The sequence below is a fragment of the Colossoma macropomum genome, unplaced genomic scaffold (genome assembly GCF_904425465.1).
Source record: "Colossoma macropomum unplaced genomic scaffold, Colossoma_macropomum, whole genome shotgun sequence".
Lineage (NCBI taxonomy): Eukaryota > Metazoa > Chordata > Actinopteri > Characiformes > Serrasalmidae > Colossoma > Colossoma macropomum.
Genome location: NW_023494803.1, coordinates 32,263,402 through 32,291,146, shown reverse-complemented (window position 1 = coordinate 32,291,146; position 27,745 = coordinate 32,263,402). Strand labels below are relative to the sequence as shown.

At 37.0% G+C, this 27,745-nt stretch overlaps 4 protein-coding genes across 5 annotated transcripts; 3 read left to right on the top strand and 1 right to left on the bottom strand.

Annotated features, from left to right (window-relative positions):
- The first annotated feature begins 396 nt into the window (after positions 1 to 396).
- Positions 397 to 9,341, top strand: LOC118823994 (leucine-rich repeat-containing protein 74A). 2 transcript variants are annotated; one of them, XM_036593878.1, is made up of 13 exons: positions 397 to 741; positions 978 to 1,153; positions 1,325 to 1,432; positions 1,782 to 1,875; positions 1,955 to 2,004; positions 2,093 to 2,174; positions 3,371 to 3,456; positions 3,618 to 3,812; positions 4,064 to 4,159; positions 5,528 to 5,671; positions 5,842 to 5,946; positions 6,052 to 6,137; positions 8,513 to 9,341. In XM_036593878.1, exons 1-13 carry the CDS (start codon positions 636 to 638, stop codon positions 9,111 to 9,113), a joined length of 1,929 nt encoding a protein of 642 aa, XP_036449771.1. In that variant the 5' UTR covers positions 397 to 635; the 3' UTR covers positions 9,114 to 9,341. The 2 variants fall into 2 exon arrangements, with proteins under 2 accessions (XP_036449771.1, XP_036449770.1); XM_036593877.1 differs by having other exon boundaries at positions 975 to 1,153.
- A 1,172-nt stretch (positions 9,342 to 10,513) lies between these two features.
- On the top strand, positions 10,514 to 13,438 carry si:ch211-173a9.7 (olfactomedin-4). Its single transcript, XM_036593221.1, has 5 exons — positions 10,514 to 10,643; positions 10,726 to 10,887; positions 12,018 to 12,230; positions 12,350 to 12,497; positions 12,573 to 13,438. The coding sequence occupies exons 1-5, from the start codon at positions 10,590 to 10,592 to the stop codon at positions 13,403 to 13,405; spliced, it is 1,410 nt and encodes a 469-aa protein (XP_036449114.1). The 5' UTR covers positions 10,514 to 10,589; the 3' UTR covers positions 13,406 to 13,438.
- Positions 13,439 to 17,702: 4,264 nt separating this feature from the next.
- On the top strand, positions 17,703 to 22,184 carry si:ch211-173a9.6 (olfactomedin-4). The gene is given in 6 exon segments (XM_036593950.1): positions 17,703 to 17,756; positions 17,849 to 17,869; positions 17,871 to 18,017; positions 18,130 to 18,342; positions 20,840 to 20,984; positions 21,251 to 22,184. Coding segments are annotated over 6 exon segments (1,383 nt in total). The 3' UTR covers positions 22,054 to 22,184.
- Positions 22,185 to 22,585: 401 nt separating this feature from the next.
- Positions 22,586 to 24,089, bottom strand: LOC118824044 (C-C chemokine receptor type 6-like). Its single transcript, XM_036593951.1, has one exon. It carries the CDS (start codon positions 24,028 to 24,030, stop codon positions 22,924 to 22,926), a length of 1,107 nt encoding a protein of 368 aa, XP_036449844.1. The 5' UTR covers positions 24,031 to 24,089; the 3' UTR covers positions 22,586 to 22,923.
- Between the last annotated feature and the right edge of the window lie 3,656 nt (positions 24,090 to 27,745).

Sequence of the window (27,745 nt, the reverse complement as noted above, 5' to 3'; positions counted from 1 at the left end):
ACAAAGTGTGTTATACGTCAGCTGTTATTCTTTTCAGACCTCTTCTTGTTACAAATGGGTATATCATTTTGGAATTAAACTCTACATTTGTTTATTCCATATAGATGTTTGTTATATATTCCATGTTTGTACACTTGTAAAAATGTGCAATATTATATTATATTACATTACTTACCAAAAAATTTCAGTAATCATGTCAGCATTCTTAGCTGTGTATTGATAAATCCATCTGAACTCAGTTTTTCACAGCAGCTTAAATTTATTCACAAATTTGACTAGAGGTTTACATCTTGTTTCCATAACTCTGACGCGTCTGTTGGAATGTTTGTCTTGAAATACTTTGTCTGTAGAAATCTGATGATTGATTGCCTTGTGGTTAGACCATGAATGTTTCATGACTCTGCATGGCTGAGTAGAGCTGCCACTGAAAAGCACTCCAGCAGCAGTACAGGTATCACATGAACTGCGTTGCCAGGCCAGCACTGAATATATCCTGGGATCAACACCAACACACATCAAGACATGGAGCACATCACTCTGGAAAAGAAAAGAACATCATGCTTTGTGGTAATTAATTTCTAAGGGCAAATTCAGTTCACAGACCGCATCTGACCACATGTTTGGAGGATTTTAGAATGGACAAGTCCAGTTTGTCGCTGGATTCGCTCAGCCTGGCAGAAAGAACCAGTCCATATGAGGCTGAACTGGGGGATGAGTGGGACACAGACATGGAAACTGAGGGTAGGTGAACTCAGAAACACATCCTTTTAGCCAGGCTATTGCTCATCGTTGGCGAGGTTTTCTCCAGAGGAAGTGTTCTAAAATAGTCTTTTTCAGTGTTATGAATCTCTTCTGTGGAAAACTGATGAATACTTTGGCCTCTGTATTGTTCCCAGAGGGAAAAGGGCAGATGGGAAGTGGTTGATTTGAATAATGGTTTAAGTTCATGAGGTGATGAGACATCTGTGTTGTAGCAGAGCTAAAGCCCAGCAGAAAGGACATGTCCACAGCAGAGCTGTATCTGCAGGCCTGTAAGCTGGTGGGGGTTGTTCCTGTCAGCTACTTCCTGAGAAACCTCGGCCGCACCACCATCAATCTCAACCACCACGGTCTCGGCCCTTTAGGAGGAAAAGCACTGGCCATAGCCCTTGTGGTAAATGACAAGATTAGTGGTCAGCTGTATTCACTAGACATCAGTGTTGATGTTGAGCACTAACTTAGACAAGAAACAAGTTACTTGAAATAAAATAGGGAGGTAGATTTATAGAAATTTGAACATTTAAACAGCTCATATTTGCTAAAAGTGCCTCTTTATTCTCTACAGACTGACATGCACACTACTAGACTGGAACTGGCTGACAATTTTTTGTTGGCAGAGGGAGCAAGATGTATCGTGGAAATGCTGAGAGCTAATTTCACTATTCAAAATTTGGTTGTTATTATTATTATTATTATTATTATTATTATTATTGGGATGGATTAATGATTTGTCAAGATGGTTTACTACAATAGAAACACACTCTTAGCAAAAAGGGGTCTATGAAGAACCGTCTACAGCACATTCTCCATCAATCTGAGGAACATTTTTACTATGCAAAGAATCCTTTAATTATGCAAAGTGTTCTTTGAGTGTGGTTCTATATAGAACCTTTTTTAGCTAAACAACTCTTGAAGAACCATCTATTTTAAGAGTCTAGATTAAAAAAAAGGCAATAGCTATGTTTGTCCACAAGAGTGCAGCATAGTCTTCAAGTCTGCCAATACTCTTTAACCTCCTGCAGGATCTCTCCAACAACCATCTCCAATCTGCTGGAGCAGAATGTGTTGCAAAAATGCTGCTGGACAATATTTCTATCAAATCAATCAAACTTTCAGGTACTGATATTATTTATCTGGCATTCAAAAACTAGATTTTTTTTTAGATGTCAAAGATCGTCCTTTTGTTTGTTATTAGGAAATGAATTTGCTGAAGATGATGCCAGATGGTTTGCAGAGGCCTTTTCAGTAAGTTCAATAAGAACACACTGTACGCATATTGCACTTATATGAATCACTGATTAAGCATCATTTTTTATTTGAACTCTCTGTTTAGAGCAACTACAGAGTGAAGGAGTTAGATCTGAGTCACAATCAGTTCGGTGTAAGAGGTGGGGAATATTTGGGCCAAATGCTGGGTACGTATGATTTAACATCAATGACTGATGGTGATATGATGATATGTATGTTGTATCTACAGTGCAAAAGTCAGGGACCATTCTTCATTCATTTAATTTGAAGGCAAAACAGCCATTAAATACAACCTATTAATTTTTCAGAAGGGATTTTAAAGGAGACTGGATACAAGATGATCCACTTGCATAAAGAAAAGAAATATTAAAGGACAATAAGTGGAATGAGTTTTCAAAATTATTAAAAACTACAGAGGAACTGGGCCTCCTAACAACTGTGCAGGACCTGATAGACCACCGAAACTGTCCCCAACAGATAAACAGCACTTAACAATTTCATCTTTGAGAGAGAGTAGAAAATCAAGCTCCACTCAGATCTGAAAAAATCCACAGGTGTGTCTTTCATTATCATTAGGTTCTGAATACATACATATATATATATATATATATATATATATATATATATATATATATATATATATATATATATATACATATATATATATATATATATATATGCATATATACATGTGCATATGTTTTTTCTTTTTTTCCTGGTGCTGAAAAATGAATAGCTTGTACTTAATGGCCGTTTTGACTAGAAATTAAATAAATAAAGGTCTCTGACTTGCACAGCACTTTACATATTATGTATGTGGTCAGTGAAGAGAAAATAAAATAATTACTTTTATATTTGGTACAGCTAACAATGAGGGCATTGAGCTCTGGATACAAGATGAGTCTGGATACAAGATGATCCACTTGCATAAAGAAAAGAAATATTAAAGGACAATAAGTGGAATGAGTTTTCAAAATTATTAAAAACTACAGAGGAACTGGGCCTCCTAACAACTGTGCAGGACCTGATAGACCACCGAAACTGTCCCCAACAGATAAACAGCACTTAACAATTTCATCTTTGAGAGAGAGTAGAAAATCAAGCTCCACTCAGATCTGAAAAAATCCACAGGTGTGTCTTTCATTATCATTAGGTTCTGAATATATATATATATATATGCATATATACATGTGCGTATGTTTTTTCTTTTTTTCCTGGTGCTGAAAAATGAATAGCTTGTACTTAATGGCCGTTTTGACTAGAAATTAAATAAATAAAGGTCTCTGACTTGCACAGCACTTTACATATTATGTATGTGGTCAGTGAAGAGAAAATAAAATAATTACTTTTATATTTGGTACAGCTAACAATGAGGGCATTGAGCTCCTTGACCTAAGCTGGAATCATCTCCGAATGAAGGGTGCTGTGGCTTTCTGCGCTGGTCTCAAAGTATGAGAAGTTACACAAGAACACAAATTTGTACAACATGTATGACGTTTCAAATAAGCAGAATAAAACAAGTCCAAGTAGGGATTAGATAATGAGTTTTTACATATAAGACATATAACTAGCATTGGTTTTGATCCAGCCTAGTATGTGTTGTCTGTCAGGTCAATGTGACTTTGAAGCATTTGGACCTCTCTTGGAACGGCTTTGGTAATGAGGGAGCGCTGGCTTTGGGTGAGGCACTCAAATTCAACAACGCTTTAGTGTACCTGGACCTCAGTAACAATCGCATCACTAACGAAGGTGTAGGCATGCTCTGCAGGGGACTTGAGGTGAACGACACACTCCGAACACTGAAGGTGAGTTTGAGTGAGATTTGAGTTAATTTGTGAGGCTGAACACATCTGTGTTTGTGATGTGACATACAAAGTAAATTGAACTGTGGAGTGTGGGAGCAGTCATGGCTTTACTCACATGTTATTAAGCACATGCACACCTCTGGAAACCTGCCTGAGTCACAAATGTGTTTGTTCTTCTTTATAGCCTACAATGTGCAGGATGTTCATAACTATAAGGATAGGATAAGAGTAAGTGTTGTATCTTCTTGCAGTTGGCCTATAACTCCTTGACAGTGGAAGGGGCCCTGGCCTTGATCAGTGTCGTAAGGAACACTCCCAAAACTGCCATTGAGGAGATCAACATATGTGTGAGTTTCATGTATGACGTTAACAAGAGAACACTTGGCAATAAAGATAACATAACGCAGCTCTTCATACTGCAGCGAGATATGTATACTCGATGTTAGGCTTTGCTTTAGAAAAGAGAATTGTTACATTAAAGGTGCATTCTGGACTAGATTTTAACATGTTATTGATCGTGTTATGCAGCACAGAATTACATCTCAGCTTCATCAGCTAGACAGAATTCACTAGAATTTTAATATTTTCATTTATTAATGTTAGTGCACTACAATACCCAGCATGCACTATGCAAATACATCATGCAACCATCAGGAATCTCTGTGGTGTCAACCAATAAGCTACTAACAAACACAACCAAGCTAGCATCAGTGTAATTCTTACTTCAGTTGTCAAACAACACTGTTAATAAAACAGTGGTCATCACTTCTGTTGTTTGTGTAATCTATTCTTTCCATTGTAATGATTTTAAAGGTTAATACAGTTCTATAGCTGCAATAAGATGTTCAGCTTCAAAGCAGTAACATTATCATTCACCAGCTAAAGAAAAAACATCTCAAAAAGCGTACACTGAAGATCACACACCCAAGCTGTTGTAGTTTTTCAAAAGTTCTTGCCACCTTCAAGATACAACATCAGAAGGGGGTTGTCACAGTCTTTAAATCTGAAAATCTCAATCTAGAGTCCATGTGTCAAACACAAGGCCCGTGGGCCAGATCAGGCCCGCAAAGTAGTTTAATTTTCTGTTAATATTAGCCCGTTTCACAATGCGTTGCACTACAGTCCCCAGCATGCACTGCAATGTAAAGTGTAGCTGCAGTTTAACCAACATAAACACCTGACGTTAGCTCAGCATCTCAAAAATGTTGTATTAATGAACTTGCAGCAAAGAAAGGATGCCAGGTGTCTAATTGAAGCATATAGGTAGGTTTAAAAGACCAAACACCTGGGGACATTTAAATTTTGAACATTTCAAATATCCGTGTAATATTTTAAGGTCTACTACAAGCGCCTATATTTTACTGCTGAAGTTTTTGCGTATTTTTAATAAACAACAGCCAGTTCGGGTTACAGAACAACATTAGTTAAAAATGAAATAAAAACATTTTTTCTCTGGCCCACTGATTTGTTGAGATTTTTAATATGGCCCCTTTAGTGGTTGAGATCGGACACCCCTGATCTAGAGACTATTACGGCACTGCTTATATGCTTATGCAAATAAGCATTGTTTCAACAGATGTAGCAATAGTTTTCATTTTGGCCAGAGTGTCCTTTCAAAAATATGGCTGCATCATATGTAAATCTACTTTTTATTTTTTTTAACCCTTTTTTTGTTTTTTAACAAAAATGCTCTTTGCTTTATGTATGTGTTGTAGAATGTGCTGGTGAATGAAAACTTTGTGCAGCTGCTGGAGTTAACATGTCAGGAACACCCCAGCCTAGAGGTGCAGTATGGTGGGGTCGGGGGCTTTATTGCTAAAAAACCTCCAAAACGGCCCGACCCAATGAAAGTCATTCAGGTACTGGAGGGATTTTAACATACAAAAATATAATGAGAACACGACTACAGTACTGATCATCATTGTAGACAAATGTGCGGTTTGTTGACACAGCTGATTCAATATAGAGGACTAGCTGTATGAGATGTATGATGAACCTCTGTGGAGAATCTCTTTTTCTGTTTATGAAGGACTACCTTGATGAGCGCAAGCTTCGCCTTTGGGATTTCTTCCGAAATATCGACAAAGATGGGACGATGCATGTTCCTGTCTCGGAGTTCAGGAAGGCTGTACAGGCAAGGACTCATGTCTTAGTCACTGACATTTCCTAATGCATTCAGTGTGGCTCAGTGCCCTGAATCATACTGCATAATGTGTTATTTTCTGTTCCTATATTACAGCAATCAAGCATCCCTCTGGACCGTTTCCAAATCGAAGAGCTCATTCAAAGACTGGACAGGGAAAGAACAGGAAGTGTAGACTATAGGTGGGGTCATTTAAACTTTTCTTTGCATAATAATAAAGCCATTGCAAGGCTGAAGGCTTGTTAGTCACTCCAGATTTCACTGCTCAGAGCAAGACCTGCTCATTTAGGATCATCTAGGGATTTTTCTCACATCCAAAATAAATGATTCCCTCTTCAGTAGTGTTTGTAGGGTAATTGAAGGACCCATTTTATGGAAAACCAACATGTTTTCACTTTCTCAAGCACAGTGCTGTTTTTGTGATGTCACAAAACATTCAATGCATTTACATTTATCTTCCTATTCAGCCTACAGCAGTTTAGCTCTGCCCAATCAGGTTGAAGTTATAAAGAGTGTTTGCTTTTTAAACAAAACACTAACCAGAAAACAAGTAATGTACCTATATCAGTCTTATGGACACAGTAACAAACAGCCTATTTAATTTTAAGAGAAATTAGAAAATATTTATGTGAACATTATGTGGGTTATTCTCTGAATAGGGCGGCCTTCTGATTTAGAAAATGCTCCACATTTGTCTGTAATATAACTGCAATCCGAACCCACACAAATGGTGGCTTATTTATTTTTTAATAATTTTAGAATACTTAATTAAATCATGAGTGAGCTATATTTTCTGTCATTGGTGTTACAGTCACTATAAATGAAAATCAGTCTATAAAGAATGCAAGTTAGCCTCTTAAATTGCAGAGATGACACAATTTAAAATTGGTAATGATATTATGATGTATTATGATGTTTGTCATTTATATACTGCAATTAGAACAATATAAATGTCAGCTGTGAAGGACTTTTCTATCTGTACTATTCTATTAACTGTATAATTAACAATAATTGAAACTGGACAATAAAAACGGATTATGGGCAATCTTAAAATGTTTACTCTGAAATAAAAGCATTATTCAATGCATTAAACACCTATAAAATAAACATTGCAGCATTCGTAGAGCTGAAACTGACCAAACCCATCATGTAAGACCAATGACACAGTGTAAAACCAATGACATCACGATATTATTTCAATCTTCATATTATATCAGTGCACGCCAAAGGCCAAGTAACAGTGAACTAAACCTTATACACTACATTAGGATGTTATTACTACTTATAACATTAGGTATTAATTATTATTATTATTATCTATCCTGTTAAAACTCTATAACACATTCATCACAATAACTGGTAACAAACACTGAAACAGGTCTGTGATGACAAGTGTGTACTTTATGGCCCCACAACACATGAACAAAACCTACAGTTTATCAGATTTCATTTTAATCCATAAAAATGATAAATAAAAAACAATAATTTTGTAAATACCATTTCTCTGCACACATTTTAACTTCATGCTCTTAATGACTTCCAGCATTATGTCAGTGTATGTTCACTGTAATGCAACATTGAATACAATGTTTGTTTGTTTAGGATATGTTAAGTTGGTCATTCAGTGAAACTGCCACTTAGAAACTCCACTTTTAACGCCACTTAACAAAAATAAAATAAAAGAAAAGAAAAAAAATGGTCATTGTATTGTGCCAATGAAGCAGTTATTTCTTAGCGTGTTAAGTTCTGAATATATTAGACCTCAAAAATCTACTGCCATTTGTGTAACAAGCAAAATCTGTTACACCAGTGACGGTCAAACAAGTGACAATTTGGCATTGAACTTGATTTTCCCAAGATGGATTCCACAGTCTCTCAAACCACACCTCATCAATCACACGTATTTCAACAAATGATGTCAGTTAATTATTTATTTGAATGAAAATCATTTTTTTTCTCATGTGTTAAAATGAATAGCACCAATGACACATCTAACAGTCTTACTTGAAAACAGAAATTGAAGATAAGTTTATAACCTTGCATGAGTGGGCTTACTACATCTTCCTTGTAATAATCCCTCATACTTGTGAACTTCACCCCAGAAAGAACTGTATTTGGAATTTTAAGGATGTTAAAGTAAGACATTTTAAACAGTAACACCAATGACATAAAATTGAGGAACAAGTGTCTCATAATTTATTTACATTTTTAAATAGTTTTTTTTTCTATGTGATGGATTTAATCATTTTATGTGCATCTTTAATGCAGGCCATGAGAGAACTGTTTTTTAATGTGTATATATTTAACAGCAATTCTACACAGAGTTTGTGGAACGTATGTTTTTCAGGCATACAACACTTTCACAAATTTCACAAATATAGCAGTTAAACATGCTGTTATTATTTACAAACATATTAGTATTAATTCACATACGATGAATTACATAACAATGTCGTATTATGTTGTATAAATAATCAAATAATAAAAACACACAAAGAGCAGAAACAAAGTATCAGGTAAATCTTCTTAATCAGTCTTCCTTATGGCCATCCTGCAGAGGCTTGGCTGACACCAGGAAGCAGATGATGCGGGACCACCGGCGGCAGCTGCGTAAAGTGGAGTCCCGTCAGAAGAAAGAGAAGCAGAAGAGTGATCGCATCCTCAAAACCTTCCAGACAGCCGTGGAGGCGGTCACCCCACGCAGCTCCATGGTCATTTCCCCAGGCGGCGCTAAAGAAGACTCCAGCGGGCCGCAGCCCTTCTCAGCCACGCCCCTCAGCTCCTGGCATCACATCATGATGTCCAACAGCAGCCGCTACTCTGTCACTAACCTGAGCAATGAGCACATCCACCTCCCCATGATAGGAGGCACTGCGTCCTCCAGGCCAACAAGTTCGCCGGCCATGCGCTCCTACTCCCAGCCCAACCTGATGGACAGCGGACCTCGGCCATTTCTGACCAAACCTGCATCTGCCCAGGGAATTCACTCCATCTCCAACCCAAGCGAGAACACCAGCAAGCTGAGTCCCACTGCCAACCATCTGACCACATCGAGGCCAGCGCTAAACACCAAACAGCCGGCCACAAAAGGGCCCAAGGGGAAGAAAAAGAAAACTAAAAAACGAGCAGATAAAACTTCCAAGAATCAAAATATCTAAGAGTAACAATAAAGAATACAGTGTAATGAACTTGATCGTTTTACGTATGACATGACATCTATGAATGTTCAAATCTAGACATATGACTTTCAGAAACTAGCTACCGTTCAAAAGTTTGGAATCAATTATTACATTAATAATTAGCTTTCTAATACTTATTTTATGTTCTGTTCAATAATTAAATGAGTGAGTTATTATATATTGTAATTATCTGTTTACAATATTTTTGTCAAGTTATCTCTCTTACGTTATCTTTTCAAATCCAAGGCATTTTGGCTGTTAAATTAGTTATAACTAAATTAGTGATGATGAAACTACATTGGTTTTATATTATTAAAAACACAGAACACTGAAACACTAATTCTAAACTTTTGCACAGAAGTAAATTATGCAGGAACACTGTATGAACAGTTCACTAGATTATATTACTCACAATGACTTATCCAAAGCACAGTGTGTGCATACTCTAAAAATTTTTTTGGAATAAAATATTTCAACCCCTTTTCACTGTAGCCATAAAATGAGCTGTGTATTTTGTTCACTAACATTGGTGCAATATATTATTTATGAAAATTTGATTCACAAAACTATGTTTTATTGTGTTTATGAGCTGTTTTTATTGTGGCAGTTGTGGAGGATTTTTTGATATCTAAAAAGCTGCAGTTGTGCAGTCCGTTTTATCTCGGCATTGCCGTCTTTGTAGAGAGGTAATGTGTTCTCAGCCCTCTCCTTTTACTCCTCATAGAGACAAAACATTTCATACACAGAGAGCCAATAGTGTCCTAGTTAATATGATAAGAGTTATATAGAAAAGTGTTTTATTTAATTATATAAATGAAAAATGTCAGCATCAGTTTTTTTTATTCTGCCGGTCAAAGGGCTTCTAGGGGGCTTGCAGGAAAAGGCTATGAATATAATTGTAAGTGTTGCTGACAAAAAAAAACTTACAATTCACATTAATATGTACATACATCCATTGAAAAGAAATAGATTTTGACACATGATTTGAATAGAATGATGTTTATCTTTCAAGATATTAAAATAATAAATAATTGTTGTGAAGAATCTGTTTAGATTCTGGATGGATTTTAAATCATAGGAAAGCAAATGTTAGGACTGTTGGTGTAGTGGTGTTGGAAGCTAACTGGCGATTAGTTACACCACTTGTCCTCAGAAAGAGACAAAAGCAAATATGAATCCTCACCTGGATGGATTATGCAGTCATGTCAGTTTATGGCAAGCTGGGGAAAATGTATGCAATTGCACCTGTATCCTTTACTCAGTAGACTTACATAGGTGCATTGTTTGCAGGACATACAGTTTATTACATCAGTAACGAACAGGATACATGCAGTTTTTTCCACGGAAATAACTGTGTGAAAATTCCAGGTGCTGGTTCACTCAAATTATGACAGCCAACCTTTAAAAGCCATAGAGCTTGGAGCTCTGAAGCAGAAACACACTACCTGATTCAGGATGATAACAACACTACTCTCTTTCTTCTTTCTAAGCTCCACCATTGCCTTGGAGGTAAGACATAACCCAAGTCCTCCACTTCATCAGCAAAGTGTAGTTTTTAGAAAACGATCTTTATCTAATGTGTTTCCCAAAGCCTGTGGATCTCTGGACTGAGAGGAATGGTACTGTGGGTCCAGGAGACCAGTGCAGCTGTGAGGCCTTTCTGCCTGGCAGCACGTTCCCCATGGGAGAGCTGGTGCAGCTTGAACAGACGGTGGTGCAGCTCAGCCACAAGCTGGACCTGGAAATCGTGAAGGTAAAGGAGATGCTCAAACACTGAAACCTGAACGACCTACACCACATGTGTCAGGCTCCAGTGTCTTGCGGGCCAAAACACTGCAGACTTCAGCACACTGCTTTATTAAGCACACCTGATTCAGCTTGTTAGCTAATTGGCAAGGCCTTCATTAACTGAATGCAGAGCGTTAGTTGAGGGTAAATGCTAATATCCACAGCACTTTGGCCCAGAAGGTCCCAAGTTTGACATGCCTGATCTACAGTGTAGAGTTTAGAGTGTAGAGTCGAAAGGTGTTATTGATTCTGGTCCTAGAGGACTGTAGTCTAGCACAGTTTGATTTACTTACTGTAACATACTAAGTAAACCTGGTAATTAACTGATGATCTTAAAAAGGGTTCTTTTGAGCAATGCACTTTAGGTTAGCCAAAGAACCTTTCAGTTGATGATACTTTGAAGATTTTTTGTAAATGAGATTCTGAAGAACCTACGAGTCTGAAGAACCTTTCAAAAGATTAAAGAACATAAGAATAAGAGTGATCTGAATCTGAATCTGATGATTGCGAGTGCATTGAAAGAACACTAAGGGTGCATTGAGAGAACTCAGTCAAAACATGGATGTGAGTGAATTATTTACTGTTGTCATCATATCATCAGTATAATGCTGATTTTGCATTTGAAGCATAAACATTGAGGACCTTCTTTTTGAGCATGTGCATGTGACGTTAGTACATAAGGACAAACAAATGGACTGAAAAACTCCCCAAATCCAAAAATCACTTTAAAATCTAGAGTCACAGCGATATGATGATAACTATGTTAACATTCTACCAACTGGGTTTTTTCCTAGAACTGTACATCCAACCCATAACCCTTTAGGAAAGTTTATTTTTAAGAGAGCAGTGAAATCACCATGACTTTGGCATCCAGGACTGATGACTCCTGCTCCACAGTCAGCAGAGGTTCTTACTAATGCAGATGAGTCAGACTTCAGTCCTGGAAGCCAACAGCACTGCAGGGTTTAGCAGCCTCTTTAAACACTGTTAATTCAACCCATTCAATAATTGCACAAGCCTCGAGGAGCTGAAACTGAAGGCAGGAAGACATCAAGTCTGCAGTGCTGCTCTAATTGCCTTCTCTCCTTTTGCCAGGTTGAGATGTTTGAGAGCAAACTTACCATTTATATGGAGAAGGTTGTGAACCTCACAGTGTTGATCAAGATCATGGAGGACGATCCTGACTCCTACTCCGAGCTCCAAATACAAGAGGTGAAGATTCAGATCAAGCAGGTGGAGGCCCTGATTCTGGAGCTTCAAGCATCCATTCAGACGTCTTCTACAGTGCTCATTACCATCCGCAAAGAGGTAACACATATACAAGAACTGGACTTTGTGCTGAATGATTGTGGTCTTGAATGCAAGATCAAAGAAATAAGATTGTTCATGCATTGCCGATTTCATAAAGTCAAAAATTCACCCTATAGATCACCTCTATGATTGTTGTGCTGACTCGACTGGAGACCAAATATGACAAGAACCTGGTGCTGGTAACACGGAGGGAATACATCAAGCTTCAGCAGAAACTGGAGGAATGCGAGAGACGCCACAATGAAATCTTTAATCCTAACATCGGTAAGTCTTTTTTTAAATATTAACAGAATTTACATATTTTTGGTCCGTTTCTGAGCTTTTGTCTTTTGTTCACAGGATCTTGCAACCATGGTGGCATCTCCAGACTAAGTAAACCAATCATAAGCCAGTTGAATGCAAATTTGAATGCAGGTTACACGTATGGAGGGTGGGGCAAAGATTCAAAGCCCCTGCCCGGTTCTGAAAATATGTACTGGTACTCTGCTTCCACTGATACAGTGGTCAGATATGTTAGTGTTTATACTGACTACTACAGGCTGATCATGAGACAGGCAAAGAAAACATATGACCTCTATGATCCAAAGAAGGACTGGCGAGGTACAGGTAATAATTATATCATACGTAATAACACACTGTACTATCAGTTCGCGAACCCTTTCAGCATGGCTAAGTACAACATGACCAGTCAGACAGCAGAGTACAGGGTGGTCCCCAAAGCAAGCAATAGATTTTCCTACCACTATTCAGCCAATCAGAACTTAGACTTCGCAGCAGATGAGACTGGACTGTGGGTGACGTACGCTACAGATGAATCGAAGGGTAAACTGGTGCTGGGGAAGATAGACGAGGCCGCGTTCGCACTAAAGGAAGTTTGGCAGACCAGCGTCTTCAAGCCATCTGTGGGCAATACCTTCATGGTATGTGGAGTTCTCTACGCTACGCGATCTGTAGACATCCACACTGAAGAGATCTTCTACACATACGACACTCGCACAAGGAAGGAGAGCTATGTCAGCATTCCCTTTGAGAAGTTCCAGGAGAATTATGTGTACCTTGATTACAATCCCACTGATCAGAAACTGTACATGTACAACAGAGGGTATTATGTCAGCTATCATGTTTGGTTCAATCAGAACAACCAAACGAATAAACCACAACTCCTGATATGAGGCTGGTTTGATTAAAATACAGCTGAAAATCTATGTGGCGTTTGGTGGTGTATCTACTGAGACACACAGAACGCTAAAATGTTCTTAATTGCATTTCAGTCCTGATAATAAAATCTTATGAGCAGCATATCTGGGTGAGTTCCTTTTGAATGTTATTTTATACTCCGGTTAACAGTGTTTATGTAACAGGCTGCAGTTAGTGTACTCATGAAAACGCAACATTAAGTCCAATGCACTTAAAAGTAATATTTTCAGATGAAATTCACATGTAATAATGCAATTATAATCACAAATTCTGTTGGAAAACATTAAATATGTTACATAAGCTACATTAGATGTTTAAAGGGAAACTAAAGAACAGAAACTGTTCTTTAGGCACTTGTGTCATTTATGAGAACAGATATCTGAATCAGATCTGAATATGATATAAGCATAAAACAAGTCATTTGAATTGATTTCATATTTCTGAGCTTTTAGAAATCAATAAAATAAGGGTCATTCCACGCCAGCTGTCCTATAGCATGTCCTGTCAAATGATGGATGTCCATGGAAAAATGTCAAGCAAAAATCTTCAACCCTGTCCCCAAAATTTTTAATCTGTGCTCCACTTCATTTTTAAGTTATGATTTCTTAAGGTTTGCTCTATTAGGATCTAAATTGCATCTCAAATAATATGAACTACTTGCAGAATGACTGAATTAATGAATGAAATATCAAATGAATAATGCAGACATTCTACATCTCTAGAAAATCTGTGATTCATTAATGTCTGCATGTAGGATTTACAGCTACACCCTGGGTTCAAAATGGCTAAAAACTAAAAATCAATTTTGTAGGCCGATGTTTGGTCTAATGTTTTTCAAAAGTGACTAATAAAGTTTTTACTCAATAAAGACACTAAAAAGAACAATCTTTAGATCTTTTCATCGTTTAATAATATTCTGAAAATTAGATAAAATAACCAAAAATAAGTAAATAAATAAGAACTAAAACTGCAAAAAGAAAAACACCGGATTTACAAATTAGCTTTTATTATAAAACAAAATGGCTGTTTAAATATTGCATAATTCACAGATTTGCTATACATACATACATGCATGCATAGATTTACAAATTTTGAAATCATTTTGTTCCTGTACCTCCTGTATACTCAGTAGTTACTAGGTAAATCCACCTATTGAGGGCATTTATTAGCACAAAGCCAGTTTTAAAGTCAAATATTATTCATAGTGTTGTATTTATACCCAGTTAATGTTTCAGCGGTCATTCTGTAAGTAGTTACCCGTAACATTTAATATGCAGTTTAGAACCTGAGTAAATTTTAAAATTATAACTAATATAACTAAAAAACTACTCAGAGCACTGCTTTACATTTTTTCGTGGATAACTATGACGTGACTGGACAGGGACTATGTGAGTTGGTGTGGAATGATCCATATATCTCAAATACATACAGCTAGCAACATATTCACTTTGTTCTACTGGAGGTTACAGCCATATAACATATAACACACTGTAACACAGCTGCCTTCAGCTGCCTATTCAGATGCCGTTCATAATACACCACAGGTGCTTTACATAAACAGAAATAACCAAACTGTATTAACAAATACTCAAACACAGCTCATTAAGTGCTTAATTTCTTTACTGGTCGCATCAAGACACAATAGATTGCTTTAGGTTGGACTGTTAAGGGTAATTTTGAAATCTATTTTATAGCTACTCTGATCTGAATTATGTACTTATTGAATCTCTGGTCACACTAAAATTGTAATAAATAAATAAATAAATAAAGTAATCATTCCCTACAGAAACATGCGGCAACATCTACTCTGAAATCTATTAAAAATAACTGGCACTAAATTATCTGTAGCTTGCATGAATGAATAAAAGTAAATAAAGAATAAATAAAAACACTAGATTAGTCATTAAGTTATTCAGAAAACATATATTTAATAAACAATTACATTGAAGCCTCAACAACTAAATATAAAACAATTTGTTTTCAGAAAACACCTGTAGATTTTTTTACAGAAACACCTGTGGATGTTTTCAGATCTGAAGTAAGAGTGGAGCTTGATTTTGCCCTCTCTCTCTAAGATGAAAGGTTTAAGTACTGTTTATCTGATGGGGACAGCTTTGATGGTCTGCTAGGTCGTCCAAGGTTGAGTGACAGTTTCTCTATACTTCTGAATTCTTTTTTAAACTCTGGTTTTGAAAACTCTGAACTGCTTTTTCACTTATTTTCCTTTGACATCGCTTTCCTTATACAAGTGGAGTATCTTTAATTTAATCTATTTCTAGTCTTCTGAAAATTGAATAATGTGCACTTGTTGGCTGTATGACTGGAAATGAAATAAATGAAGGGCTGTCTCTTTTCCCTTCCCTTCTTATGCAAGTGGATTCTCTTATATCTAATCTCCTCAGAAATATTTCCTGAAAAATGAAAAACTTGTCTTTAATCAAACTTTTGACTGGAAATTAAAGAAATGGTCTCCAACTGTGGCAGAGTATTGTACCTCAGTACTGTACCTTCTGTACCAGCAAACAAAATTTATCAGCGAATGCTAGTGACATAAATCAAAAGCTTACACTGCAAACTTAAATTTTTTGATTTTACTTAAAAAACCATGCAAACATACCGCCTTGAAAAAATCAAGTAAAGTTACTTAACAGGTTCAAGCTTAAATAACTCTACATATGAATTATAGTTACTTTCTAATTTTCAGTGATCCACAGTTCTGCAGCAAGTAAGGTCAACTCAGACAGCTCAGTCATTGTAAATGGTGTTCACTGAGCTGGCAGTGCTCTACTTTTAAGTTCTGCTCACTTCTGAATTAGTTAGTTTTATTTAAATCAAATAATCTACTTTGTGTAATGTATTGGCATCAATCAAAACAATTACATTTTATTAAATGACTTGTTCTGTGCCCTGAAGAATAAATGGCTTTGATAAAAGAACAACCTCCCATTTCTAAGAATTTAAGTATGGTGAGAATAACAAAAAGATGTCATTCTGTAGAACGGATCCCAATGAATTATCTTAATTAGATTTATATAAGTAACTAAGGACTAGACAAGAAATAGTATGTGTTACTAGATTTGTATTAGTAATTTTAACAAATAAGTAAAGTAAACCAAAAAATTGCAATTATTTAGTTTTACAGTGCAGGTGCAATGTTTTTTTTTACTAAAATGATCTGGAAGAAGCAAACTCATCTTCAGCTAGTCCAGAACACTGCAGCCAGAGTCTTTACAAGAACTAGAAAGTTTGACGGCCTCGCCTGAGTGAACTTCTTTCTTATGATGAACCATCACACCTACTTAGATCACAAGGTGCTGGCTTACTATTAGTACCTAGAATTAATAAAGTTACATCAGGGGGGAGAGCCTTCTCATACAAAGCCCCCCAACTTTGGAATAACCTTCCAGTCAGTGTTCGGGACTCAGGCACAGCCTCAGTCTTTAAGTCTAGGCTAAAAACTTACTTGTTTAGTCAAGGCTTGGGTAATTAGTTTCCACTGTTAGACAAAAGGTGCAGATCTGGGGAGGTTATGGACGAAGAGTATTATGGTAAACTGGGAGTGCTGGTGCTCTGTTCATATTCTTCTTTTGTTATTGTTTGCTGTTTGGTCCCCTTTTGAGTCTTGATTCCTCTCAAGGTTTCTTCCTGCTCTTAGGGAGTTTGTCCTCACCGTTGGCTTGCTCATGGGGGCTTGGACCCGGATTTTTCTCTGTAAAGCTGCTTTGCAGCAACACCTGTTGTAAAAAGCGCTATATAAATAAACCTTGACTTGACTCATCCTGTTCTTGCAGTCATGCTGACGTTGAGTGTTTTCAACCAGCATCGATCAAATTTATTACATTTCTTTACATAGAGAGGTGTGTTTTTCCGATGATTCCTTATTGAATCAGGTGGGTTTAGAACCATAATGTTCTTCTACACATTGTGTTCCATTTTAGTATACAATGACACAGCCAGCGTAGTACCTATTATGTTATCAGCTGTTAGATGCAATACATTTTCCCATATAACCTAACACATGAAACACATGTTGCAAATGACCAACTTTGTCCACCAATAAAACACAAATTAGCATTGCCACAGTGCTGCAAGCAAATATGAATGTGTGCCTAAGTCATCTACCAAAGTTTATTGCCAATCTTTACTTGAAATATCATTCAGCAATAACTATGGGAATGTGAAAGATGTTCAGGATGTACCTGATAACTTCAGCTTTAAAAGTCGATGGCTTAGGACAGCCACATTCACTCCCTGGAAAAAGCCTGAGACAGAATGCATTTTTCTCTTCTGCTCATCCTTTTTGCGAGCCCAACATACGCATGGCTGGTAGGAACTTCTTTCTTTAGACGTCAGTGCTTCCAGAAAAATGAAACAAGCGCGTTAAGTTCAGTTATCTCATTTTATCCTTCTCTTTCCAGCCACTGGAGGACTGGGGCTCAGGGCAATGTGACCGGCTCTGTGGGAGAATCTGGCCAGTGTATCTGCCATGTGTTCTTGCCTGACACTACGTTCCCTGCAGACCGTGTGGAGAGTGTCCAGATATCTTCCAATAAGCTGACCGTGGACGTGGAGCTCCATATCAGCAAGGTGCATTCTGCAGTACATGCTGTTATAAACGCAGGGGTGGAGGATACAAACTGTAACCCTGTTAGCCTTTTGCTATCTGATATCATGTGAAATGTTCTTTCTTCCCCTTCAGCTGATTAGTTTCAAAGCGCAGCTGGTTGTTCTTCTCGAGGAGCTCTCCAACTTGACTCTCCGTCTGGAAGTGGTGGAGAGTGGACCTGATAAGTATGTGAAACTGGAGTTTGAGCTGCTGAGGATCGAGCTGAGAGAATTTGAAGCGATGGTCACAGAATTGAAAACGTCTCTCAACTCCTCCTCGCCAGCATTTGACAGCCTTTACAATGAGGTAGGAAGTTCTTACAGTGAATGTTTTACTGTGTTTGCATTGCATTAAGCGTTTCAATTTCTACTGCTGTACTCTCTCAGAAAAAAATGTACAAAACTGTCTCTGGGGTGGTCCCCTCAAGGCTACATCTCAGTGCCTTTAGTCAGGGAACAGAATTGTACCATAATCAATTGAAATTATATTTTCTAAGCTGTATTATCTCCACGCACCCCGTCTCGTCTCCAGGCTTATTTTATTGCTCTGTTTTAAAACATTAGGTTATGAAAAGGTACAAATCTGTACTTTTCACCTGAGAAAAACTTCTTTAAGGTGCACAATTATACCTTAAAACCACTGTTGTACCTTTGAGGGTACATTTAAATTGTTTGTACCTTGATGAACAAAAAATGTATCAGCACAGTACCTTTATTTCTAACAGTGTCCTGTGATTTGTAAATCTCTATTACTAATTTTATTATTGATGCATGATTATACCCAAAATGTATGAGTATCGGCAAACCAATATTTGATGATGTTTTTATTGTTCTTTGAAAGAGCAGAACGTTCCTTTAAATCCAAACCTTGAATCCAGTTTCTGGTTCTGGAATTTATAGTGACTGGTAGGTTTGACGCTAGATGGCTGATCAGTTTCATTTATACTTCTATTAACTATCAGTGATTGCAAAATCCAGGACCAGAAACTAGATTCAGGGTCTGTTTACAGTTTATATTTCTCTTTAATGCTAATCCACATAAATGTAATCTCAATATCTACCTTTTTAAAAGTGTTTAGATATCAGCATCACCATCAGCAGATATGCAGGGTATTCATTTTTAATCTTTTTGTTTTTACTGCACAAAATCACCTTCATTTTTTTTTTTTATGATTTTCTTTGTTTAGAAATTCAGAGCCAGAAATATGTCTACATGGTTCATGTTTAACACAATAACTTGGCACAAACACAATGCTGATTTAGTATAATTATCTCCATACCTGGGGATAAAACTCATTATACTGTGAATTGGTCTGTGGAATAACAACAGAAATGAAATCTATTTATGAATTTTTATACTCTGATCTGGCAGTGGCCGTATCTTCTTATTGAAATGTGTACGATTTCTTTATTTATCAATCAAAAAAATTTTTTTAATAAGTTACTAATTCTTCAAGCTTTGTTTATTACTCTATACTCAGGAAACAGTCAGGATTTCTTTAATTTGCATATTATTGGATATTTTATACATAATTGCAAATATTAATTGATAAGGTAAATAGTAGCAATAATAAGCACAGTAATAGCAATAACAAGAAACAAATAATGAATGAATAAAATAAGAATAACAGTAAATGTAAATAAATAACAGAAATGACAATTTTATGTTTTTTAATGTTTTTTATACATGCAAATTGATTTAATTTATTCTGGACTTAGGAGCTTCTGCAATTGTTGTTGACGCTGAGTACATCTGTAAAACTGTGTTACAGCTGTCCCCTTACACAGTCTCTCATAAAATATCCTGACATTTTTACTAGACAGATAAATGATTTTACAGTCATTCAGACACAGGGATCCATCTAATGATAAAAAAAATGAAAAAAATAACCCCCTGCCGGTGTCTTTGTATGAATGTGTAGCTGAAACTTCCCACTGTCAAAGAGGATGATTTAAAATGCATGTGCAGCACAAATAAGGCACTTGAAGCTAGTGATATACACGCTGTTCCAGCTCTCCTACTGTTGCAGCTGTATTCGCTGTACCTTACATGAATAAATATTAGTTGATATTGAGTCCAAAATTCCCGTATCAGTGCATGCCTAGTTTTTTCTGTTCATGTTGACCCTAGAAAGAACAGTTGTGGCCTTTAGCACAACTGTTGGGGATCCAAATAAACCAATACAACAATTTATATTTAATATTTGTAATGATTGATCATTCAAATGGATAACACACAGCTCAATAAACTGAACCTCAGCTGAACTGGATCAAATGGGAATTCAAATATTTTTTCAAAGGTTCTGCATACATAAATGGTTGTAAACAAGGCCATTGAGAGTGGTTTGGTTTCAGAAATGCTCCATTTTAGAGAAACTTACTGACTCAGAATTGTTTACAGTGGTGGTGATAGGAACCAGGCTTCTGAAGAATTGAATACTTTAAGAGGCCTTACAGAAAGTTATTATGGTTATGAATATGCTGCCTGACATCTGAAATATTGTTTTAATAAACTTTCAAGAAGGTTTTGACCTAAGATGTAGTTTTTAAAACGCATTCATGGTGAAGAAGGACACGTAGGGCGTGTTCCATTATTAGTATTACATATAAAGACACACGTGTTGTTTCACTGATGGTTTTGGATAGTAAATCAAATGGCTATATTTGCGTTGCGCTCTAACAAACTATTTCACAGTAAACCATCCTGAATGACTTTATGTACAACGCAACCACTGAGTTATGAAGAAAATTTTGAAAAATTGGTGTTTTTCCCTTTTCCCTTTTTTCCCTTTCATCTCTTAAAGATTCGCAATATGAGCATGATTGTAGATCAACTGGAAAGCTACGACCAGAGCAACTTAGAGGTGATTCGCATTGAGTTTGCCAAGCTTCAGAAGAAGCTGGAGAAATGCAGAGATGAACAGGACGACTTCTCCAATGTACAGATAGGTAACGTTGATGTATCGCCTTCATTTAAGATCATTTAATTTAGCTATTTATTCTGAAATTAGGTTTGATGTGCACACAAGTTCTGGTGCTGCAATGCACTCATATGTGAGCCTTTGTTTCAATTATATATATATATATATATATATATATATATATATATATATATATACATATAAAATATTTATGAGACAAATTACAATCTTGACTGATTTTTCAAATGTTCATCAAGCAGTTGTGAATATATTCACTTTGCTTTTTCTTGTCAGGTTCCTGCAAGCATGGAGGAATCCTGAGAGTTGGCAAACCTGTTGTCAGCCAGCTGAATGCAAATTTGAACACTGGCTATACCTATGGAGGATGGGGAAAAGACACCAACCCCCTGCCCGGTTCTGAAAATATGTACTGGTACTCTGCTTCCACTGATACAGTGGTCAGATATATTAGCGTTTATACTGACTACTACAGGCTGATCATGAGACAGGCAAAGAAAACATATGACCTCTATGATCCAAAGAAGGACTGGCGAGGTACAGGTAATAATTATATCATACGTAATAACACATTGTACTATCAGTTCGCGAACCCTTTCAGCATGGCTAAGTACAACATGACCAGTCAGACAGCAGAGTACAGGGTGGTCCCCAAAGCAAGCAATAGATTTTCCTACCAATATTCAGCCAATCAGAACTTAGACTTTGCAGCAGATGAGACTGGACTGTGGGTAACGTACGCTACAGAGGAATCGAAGGGTAAACTGGTGCTGGGGAAGATAGACGAGGCTGCGTTTGCATTGTCAGAGGTTTGGGAAACCAGCATTTTCAAACAGTCTGTGACTAACACCTTCATGATTTGTGGTGTTCTTTATGCTACGCGATCTGTAGACATCCACACTGAAGAGATCTTCTACACTTATGACACTCATACAAGACAGGAGAGCTATGTTAGCATTCCTTTTGAGAAGTTCCTGGATTTCTATGTCAACCTGGACTACAACCCCACAGATCAGAAACTGTACATGTACAATAAAGGCTACTATGTCTCATATCATGTGAAGTTCAAGAGTGCCTAGATGCTCTCTGGCAGGCTGGTTTGATTGAAAAGTCTGTTTAAAGATGCAAGCTTAATGCATTAATTACTGGATTTTAAGCACCAATAAAATTTAGTCTTTTCTCAGAAATAAAACTGAATCTAAGCATTGCACTTTTGGGCTGTTTATCTGTAATTACGTTCACAGTTAAACTCCTTTGATTTTGTTCATGTTCTTTGTTGTGCTTGTTCCTGTTTAATTATGTAAACCACAATAATGGGGGGATTATTGGGGCGGGGGTGGTACAGGACAGAACTGTGGTGAGAATTTCCCCACAGATTTTCATCCCAACGTTTCAAAAGGTCACTGGTAAGCATTAAAGTAATAGTGAAAAATCAAACCAACACAGTTTTGCCCTTAGCTTGTAGTCAATCAACCAAGACACATTTTTTATTGTCTGCTTCTTTAGCTAAAGTAGCAAACAAGTAATGCCCAATTAGCACTATGCTAAATGTATGCCAAAATCATCACACAGTTGCCTCAAACCACATCCAGATATTACACCAAATCAAATAGACTTAATTTAGGCTTGAAGAAGGATGCTACTTTAGTTTTTATCTAAGAAATGCAGTTTTGTCTGGAGTGTATGTTGGATCTCAGTGTTTTCTAAGAAAATTTACAGAGATATTAAAGAAATCTGTTTTCAGGTTTTTCTTTCCTACAGATTGTGTCATTAAAGGCTGAACTGCCTACTAATGATCATTTCCAGTGGAAACCAGTCCCAGTGTATTTTGCACCATTTTTGGTACAAAAACGCAAACTAAAGACAAAATTCAAGTTTATTACTATTTTCCACTTCAAACATTTCATGGCAGCTGAGAGAACGTTCATTGCTCCCTTTACTAATGCACTTTAGATCATAAATGAGGAGGAACTCTCATGATTTGATTCGTCAGATTGGTGTGCTGGAATGTAGAGCTCTGAAGTTTGCTGGGAGGAGCGTGCTGAGGAGAAGTATCTCTTCCCTAAGCACCACAGGTCTTCCATAATCTTACAGAAATGATTCCTGAACTTCACTCCGATGAAGGCGTAGAGGATAGGGTTGAGGCAGCAGTGGAGGTAGGCCACACACCGGGTTGCAGACAAAGCCAACAGAATGTTCTGTTCTGCCTCGCAGCTTCTCTCTCCGAACAGATTGCCAGTGTGGACCAGAATGAGGATGTTATAGGGGAGATGGCAGAGGATAAACACGATGACCACTGCCAGAACTACATGCACTGCCTTGTGCCTCTGGTAGTCCTGCGCCCTGAGCAGAGTTAACACAATGCTGCAGTAGCAGAGGCCCATCACAAACATGGGCAGAAAGAGACCCACAGTGACCTGTGTGCTGGGCACCAGGAGTCTCATCAGATTCACTGTTGTACCTGTCTCCAAGAGGACACACTCAGCTTCTACCATTCCATCAAAGCTCTTCTCCTCATACCGATCGTAGAAGATGAACGTTGGCATAGATAACGCAACGGCAAGAAGCCAGATTATTGAGCAAATGAGTCGGCTGTATATATAACTGTTTGAGCAAATTCCAAGGGAACACCTCGCTTTAACGATGGCCACATAGCGGTTTCCACTGATGCAGGTCCACAGGAGCATGCTGCTGTACAGGTTGATGCTGTAGGTTCCTGTTAATAGTTTACATGCCCAGCTGCCCATGCTCCAGCTGTACTGCTCATTATATATGATCAGTGGCAGGGCAATGACAAAGAGGAGATCTGCTAAAGCCACATTGACTAGGTAGATGTCAGTCATGGTCTTGACCTTCCTATAGAATGCATATGTCACAAGAACCAAAACATTGCCCACTAGTCCAAGGGCACATATTAAAGAGTAGACACAGGTTTGTATTGTCATTTGTTGTCCATGATTACCTTTCAGATCACATGGTAATGTATCATCTCCCCCCCAGTCATAAAATGTAGAGTTATCATCTGTTTCATTACCAAAATCCAAGTCTTGCGACATCCTGTAAAGAAAGAAGAGTGAATGAAACGAATGAAATGATTAATTATGCACCATATTTATGTCACCTTACAACAGCTGCATCATTGAGTTGCATCTTAAGCTCTGCCTTCATGAGTACTGCAGTGGTCTCCAAAGTAGGTATGATTCCATATGTCCCATATGCCAATGAAATACATTTCCATATATCTTTCAAAATATGCGTCTACGTTTGTAATATATTCCCATATATTAATTAAAATTGGCACAGTTAAATACATTTAGCACATTTATGTTTTCAACATGAGCAAAAATATGTACATATACTTTCTTCCATATTGGGTTAATCACTGAATTCAGTGATTCAGTGAACTTCTGTGATTCGATGACTGCACCAGACATGAAAAAACAAGATCAATGTGTCAATCACTGGGATTTTAAGATTTGGGACTACAGCCATACAAGTGCTTCCAAATTCTTTTTTGCATTGCTGAGAATGATCAACCATCCAAATAATACCCACACTGAGGTGGTCTTGTGGGGGTCCTAGCCAGTGGAGAACACTGTTCCAGTCAAAGTCCATGCAAAGTCAATGTTTCATTGCACTCATGTATGCTTGAGTGCAATGAAACAAGAAAACAAGAAAATGTCTGCAGTCTGAAAAAAACGGTATTGATACATCCCTAATTATTATTATTATTATTGTTATTGTTATTAATAATAATAATAATAATAATAATACATTTTAAGATAATGGATATAAACCAGTATAAATGAAACTGTGTGACTGAATACAGCCAACTCCAATCTCAAGTTGTCTAGTACTGTACACAGTTTGACTGGTAATCAAAATAAACACATCACATACTCTCAAATAATAATACATAAGCAGATATTATTACTTAGATTTACATACTTATAAAGATCATCTTATGCTATAAATGATGAGTAAAACTAACCAAAAGAAATTCTTTTAACACACTCCATACTCCATACCTGTGCTGAGGGTGCAAGTTTGGCTAAAGGTTAAGTACTTCCTCGTTTTGGTTTGTGCCCAACCAACTCAACATAAAATGCCAAAGCAACCCGCCAGTTGACCCTTTTCCAGAGAAAAATAGTCACAGAACTGAGGCACACAAATACAAAGTAATATTATAACTCAGTGAGCTTCACTATCCACTTAAATAAACATACAGAAAGAGCATTTAAAATGAAGGTAAGAAAGGCCAGTCTGAACAGCTTCTCTGCCACATCCGCTCTGGTCCTGCAGCCACAAACCTAATTTCTGTCAGAACTTGTAGTAGTTTAACATCCTACCAGTGCCATTTTCTTTTCCTACATGTTATTTTTCAGCCGTTTGCCCTTATAGCCCTTATGACAGCATAGACCTAAATATCTGGCGACATATTTAAAGCTATCTAAAACGTGTTTTGGTTAACAGGTCAGTTCACAAACACAAACAGAGATGTCCTTTAAAAGAACCCCCCTTCCATAGTTTGGTTCTGGCACCTTCATAGCAGTGCAGTGTTTTTCAGTGCTTTTCCAATCAATGGTACAAAGACCAAAGACTGAATTTCAATCAAAATTGCCCCTTTGATTAATTTTATGTATTTATGAAATTTCTCTTGCAAAGATGTGTGCAACAGGAATATAGAAAATGTATATACTGTTACAGAGACATTGAAACGGCTTTTTTTGAAGTGGACCCCTGAGGTCAACTTCTGACATCTATATAGTTTTATGTTCCAAGAAACAGCAACAATTCATTTTAATATGACAAATTTCCAACCTCTCTTTACACCGAATTAAACAGGCTGTTTTTGTTGCCTTTAAGACTGATATGTAAATGAGCTAGGTTCTGACTGGCTGCCTATTGAGTGTCTTACACTCTGAATTCAGTTCATGAAGGCCTTGCTAATTAGCTGATGAGCTGAATCAGGTGTGTTTAATAAGGCAGTGTGCTGAAGTCTGCAGTATTTTGGCCTGCAAGGACTGGTGCCTGACACATTTGGACTACAGAGGGAACATATGGTTTCAAACTTTAACAGTGTTCATAAATTACATTAAAAAAATCATTTTTCTGTGATGTGTGCCCTTTAAAAGAAAGTAGCTGGGATAAAGTTACACACAACAAACTAGCAAACTGGCAATGTCTTATTAAGTGGAAATGCATAATTAGTTTGTCAACTGACGAAATAACAGACTAAATGAATTAATGAAAACAATTTGTTTTAATTTTCTTCGAAATATTGAAATACATTTTGTGCATGTGTACTTAATCACACAATCACGAGAAAAGAAGGAGTGGGATGCAGGGAGAGATGTGATACACTGATATAGGCTGAATTTTGTGTAAGCTGATACCCCACAGCCCCCTCAACCTCAGCTCGCCCCCTCCTCTCTGTGGTCTCGGGACTTCCTGGACCCAGCTGGTCTCTGCAAATGCAATAATTACCCGCTCCCTCAAGACTCTGCACCTCCCTGACATCCTACACCATTACAGCACTCTCTCTCTCTGCCCTTTGAATGGAAGCCTCCTGTATATATGAGTGTCTGAGTCTGTTTCTCTAATTATCTCTCATAGAGTGATAAAATGTGTTAAAAATACTAAAACAAAACAACTGTTTGTCAAATACATTACTTGGATTGTCATTGTTTATATAATCAGTTATCGTGCATGTCACATACTCAACTCTGGCTGCAGGGTCCATTGTCTTTGCCTTTCTCCTGCCATTGTGCCATCGAGGAAGGCTTTTCAACCCTAATGGGTACCAAGATATTGTAAAATGGTAAAACCACTCCTGACTTGTTCCCCAACAGTTGAGCTCTTTTCATCAGAGCTTTGGTCCTGGGGACAAAGTAACCCACACAGGTCACAGAATTAACCGTTTTATACTCCATACAATATTTCAGAAGAAATCTCAATTTTTGACAATTTTCAGTTTTTGACATAATTTGAAAATGCCTGTTGTCCTTTACATTGTGCGTAAATTTCATGAAGAATGGACCGAAAGAAATGACCCAAAATGATTGACTTACATTAAAAGTAAAGTACGTTTTTTCCTTCTCCAGTAAAGTTACCATTTTGGAGATATGAGGTTTTCTTCTGACAACAGCGATATATACATGTGTGTGTGTGTGTATGTATACAGCACTGTTTGGAATCACTTACCACATTAATATTTTTTGTTATTTTATTTACAAGTATGTATACACACAATGCATACAATGTGGATTTAAATATAAAAAAACTGTTCAGCAAGAGATTTTAGAAGAGTTTCATTCAGTGAAACCCATGAAAAAAGAGAATGAAAAGGAATGAAAAGAATAAAACGATAAAGACTTAAGAGTATATTGCAATTGTCTATTTACATATTTCTGTCAAGATATCTGCCTTGAAAATTGACTTCCAGTTTTGAAATATGAATTCTGAATATTAACTTTATTATAATTTCATTCTCTGAATTTCTGTCATTTTAGAATGCTGAACGGCTCCATTCATCATTTTAGACAAGTCTAATTTATTTTTCTTTATTAATCTTTATTTTCAGCTTCCTAGTGTCCTACTAATTATGTGAAATGTGTGAAGTTGCACTGGACTAACATGTTAGAATTAGTTTCTACACTTAACAAAAAACAAATTGCTTTTATGTTGTTGAAAATGATTGTTTTCATAGTATATCATAAAGATATATTTATTTATTTGTTTGTTTTTGTTTGTTAATATGGTTGGAAAGTT

Excerpts from the sequence above, each read along its gene's own strand:
- si:ch211-173a9.7 (XM_036593221.1), top strand. The coding sequence starts at position 10,590 with ATGATAACAACACTACTCTCTTTCTTCTTTCTAAGCTCCACCATTGCC. Across the intron at positions 10,888-12,017 it reads TGGACCTGGAAATCGTGAAG|GTTGAGATGTTTGAGAGCAA; the intron begins GTAAAGGAGATG and ends TCCTTTTGCCAG. Across the intron at positions 12,231-12,349 it reads TCATTACCATCCGCAAAGAG|ATCACCTCTATGATTGTTGT; the intron begins GTAACACATATA and ends TTCACCCTATAG.
- LOC118823994 (XM_036593877.1), top strand. The coding sequence starts at position 636 with ATGGACAAGTCCAGTTTGTCGCTGGATTCGCTCAGCCTGGCAGAAAGA. Across the intron at positions 2,175-3,370 it reads ATATTTGGGCCAAATGCTGG|CTAACAATGAGGGCATTGAG; the intron begins GTACGTATGATT and ends TATTTGGTACAG. Across the intron at positions 6,138-8,512 it reads ACAGGAAGTGTAGACTATAG|AGGCTTGGCTGACACCAGGA; the intron begins GTGGGGTCATTT and ends GCCATCCTGCAG.
- LOC118824044 (XM_036593951.1), bottom strand. The coding sequence starts at position 24,030 with ATGTCGCAAGACTTGGATTTTGGTAATGAAACAGATGATAACTCTACA.